The 2,426-nt window shown below is 47.7% G+C and overlaps 2 protein-coding genes across 2 annotated transcripts; one reads left to right on the top strand and one right to left on the bottom strand.

Moving 5' to 3' along the window:
- Positions 1-21: 21 nt before the first annotated feature.
- Positions 22-373, top strand: PHALS_05744 (uncharacterized protein; the record flags this gene model as incomplete). Its single annotated transcript, XM_024723038.1, has 2 exons — positions 22-261; positions 344-373. The coding sequence occupies 2 exons, from the start codon at positions 22-24 to the stop codon at positions 371-373; spliced, it is 270 nt and encodes an 89-aa protein (XP_024574054.1).
- A 494-nt stretch (positions 374-867) lies between these two features.
- PHALS_05743 (retrotransposon unclassified) lies at positions 868-2,049 on the bottom strand (the record flags this gene model as incomplete). The annotated part of the gene is made up of 1 exon (XM_024723036.1): positions 868-2,049. The coding sequence occupies one exon, from the start codon at positions 2,047-2,049 to the stop codon at positions 868-870; it is 1,182 nt and encodes a 393-aa protein (XP_024574053.1).
- Between the last annotated feature and the right edge of the window lie 377 nt (positions 2,050-2,426).

Genomic DNA, 2,426 nt, shown 5'->3' with positions numbered 1-2,426 from the left:
GCTTGCTGCGTCATGACTGTTATGCAGGATGGCAACCTTGATCTTGTCGTCGTCTGGAATGCAGAGTCGCTTGGATTTGTTGTCGCTGCTCAAGTAGATGAGTCCGTTGATTTTCACAAAATTCTTGTCCTGTCGATTGCCTCGGAAGACGTCTCTGAAGAAGCTGTCCTTCTCGTAGGCTTCTTGAATCAACTTCTACGTCTTGTCTTCCATGTGCGCAGTGATGATCGTGTTCGAGTTTTCAAAGCTTATCGCGTTAATGTGCATGACGGTTCTTTGTTGGATAAAGGCTTGCTTAGTTCCGGTTGACACTTGTGAGCTTGATGGACTGACCTCCCCCCAGGAAAACCCTTTTGATCACGAATTGGAGTAGGTTTGGTGGCAAGTGGCGGACGTGACAGCGCACCTGTGACGACATTTTGATGACTAGGTCGATGCTTCAGCTCGAGCTGGAATTGACCAAAGAAATCCAACCACCGAGTCAGTCTGCCTGATACATTTTATGCGATAAGAGCAACTTGCAGGCGCTGTTGTCGGTAATGACGGTGAATTTGGTGCCATGGAGATAGTGTCGCCAGCTTTTTAGCGTTTTATTGCATAGAGCTCCTTTTCGTGGACTGGCCAGTTGATCTCATGGACACCGAGTTTCTGCGAATAGTAGGCCACTGGTAGATCGATGTCGTCATGCTGTTGGGACAAGACACCTCCAACACATTGATGCGAAACATCCGTAGTGACAATGAAAGGCTTTTTATAAACGGGCAACTGCAGTATTGGTGCTTGTTGGAGCATGAGCTTTAGCGAGCTGAATGCACGTTCTTGTTCATCGTGCCAACACCAGGCCATTCCTTTCTTCAACAGATTGCTTTAGGGCAATACTAGCAGTGCAAAGCCCTTAATGAATCGTCGATAGTAGCCAGCTAGCCCGATGAAACGCTGCAAGTCCTTGTTGTTCTGCGGAGTCTGCCAGTTTGTGACAGCATCGATCTTGCGAGCGTCGACTTGGAGACCTTCGGCCGAAATGATATGACCCAAGAACTCAACAGACTGCTTGCCGAATGAGCATTTCTCGCTTCGAGTATACAGCTTGTTGTCTTGAAGAACAGCAAACACTTGGCGCAAATGCTGCAGATGGTCGTCGAAACAGCTTGAAAACACACAAATGTCGTCCAGATAGACAACCACGAATTTCAGTTTTGACAGCAGCGTCCGCATGAGTCTTGTCCATGTGCCTGGCATTCCTGTGAGACCCATGGGAGCAACCTTCCACTGATAAATTTCGCTATTCGTCCCGAACGCGGTATACTGCTTGCTATTCTCTTTCATTCGCATCTGGTGATACCCGGATGCCAAGTCGATAACCGAGAAGATCTTTGCACTTTGCATCTTGTCGAAGTGCTCTTCGATGTGAGGAAGCGGAATCTTTGGGACTTTGGTTTGACTGTTGACGTGTCTGTAGTCAATTACCCAGCGTATTGGCATCGTTGGATTGGCAGAACGGATCCATTCAAGCCTCGTCGTAAACTTGCCCGTTGTCGGATCTTTCTTTGGAACGCCGAAAATGTTGGAGACCCAGGGTGAATTCGGAATCTCCACCCATCTTTTCTTCACCAAGTCGTCCACAAAGTTATCCAGAGCTTCTTGCTCCACTTTGGACAGGCGAAATGGCGCTCCGTTGGACGGCTTGGCGTCCTGCTTAAGCAGGATCTCATGTTCAATGTCTCGCTCTGGCGGCAAGACATCCGGCAATTGATCTGGAAAGACTTGGGGATACTCGTCCAGCACTTGGTGGATTGGAACCGGCACTGGCTCGATCTCCTTCTTCTTGATGCTCATTAAGTAGACTTCGGCATAGTATCCTTGCTTTACGCGTTCTTCAAACTCTCCTGACTCAACAGGAGCTAAGGGAGTCGGTAACTCAGTCGTATGAGTCCTCGAATCGATTCTTGGATTGTACTGGACAAGCCAAGGCTTTCCGAGAATAATGTCTTGTTGCTCTGTCAGTTCCCACTCTGTCAAAACCACGTCTTTGTAGACTTGTCCTTCCATCTTGATCTTGTCTTGCCAGATGTTTGTGCTTTTCTTTGTGGTCGAGCTTCCATCAAATATCATCGCACTGTCCTCCTCTGATAGAGGTTCTGGCCCAAATTGTGTCGAATGATGTTGTGATCGGCACCGCTGTCGATCAGCACTTTGACTTGTTTGCCTCCAATATAGGCATCCTTTCGAATTAGTTGTCTGGAGTTGTCCGAAACCGTTACATTGTTGATTTTGACATTCATGATGTCCAACTCCTTCTCTTCATCATCGTCTACATGACGCATTGCCGCATGATTCACTTGTGCTGGCCTCTGTCTTTGATTTCTCTTGTAGCATTTCGCTATTCTGTGTCCTGGCTTTTGGCAGTAAAAGCACAGGTTCCGTCT

Source organism: Plasmopara halstedii (assembly GCF_900000015.1).
Source record: "Plasmopara halstedii genome assembly, contig: Scaffold_291, whole genome shotgun sequence".
NCBI lineage: Eukaryota > Oomycota > Peronosporomycetes > Peronosporales > Peronosporaceae > Plasmopara > Plasmopara halstedii.
The sequence above is the reverse complement of the archived record's forward strand: the minus strand, read 5'-3'. Positions and strand labels throughout refer to the sequence as shown.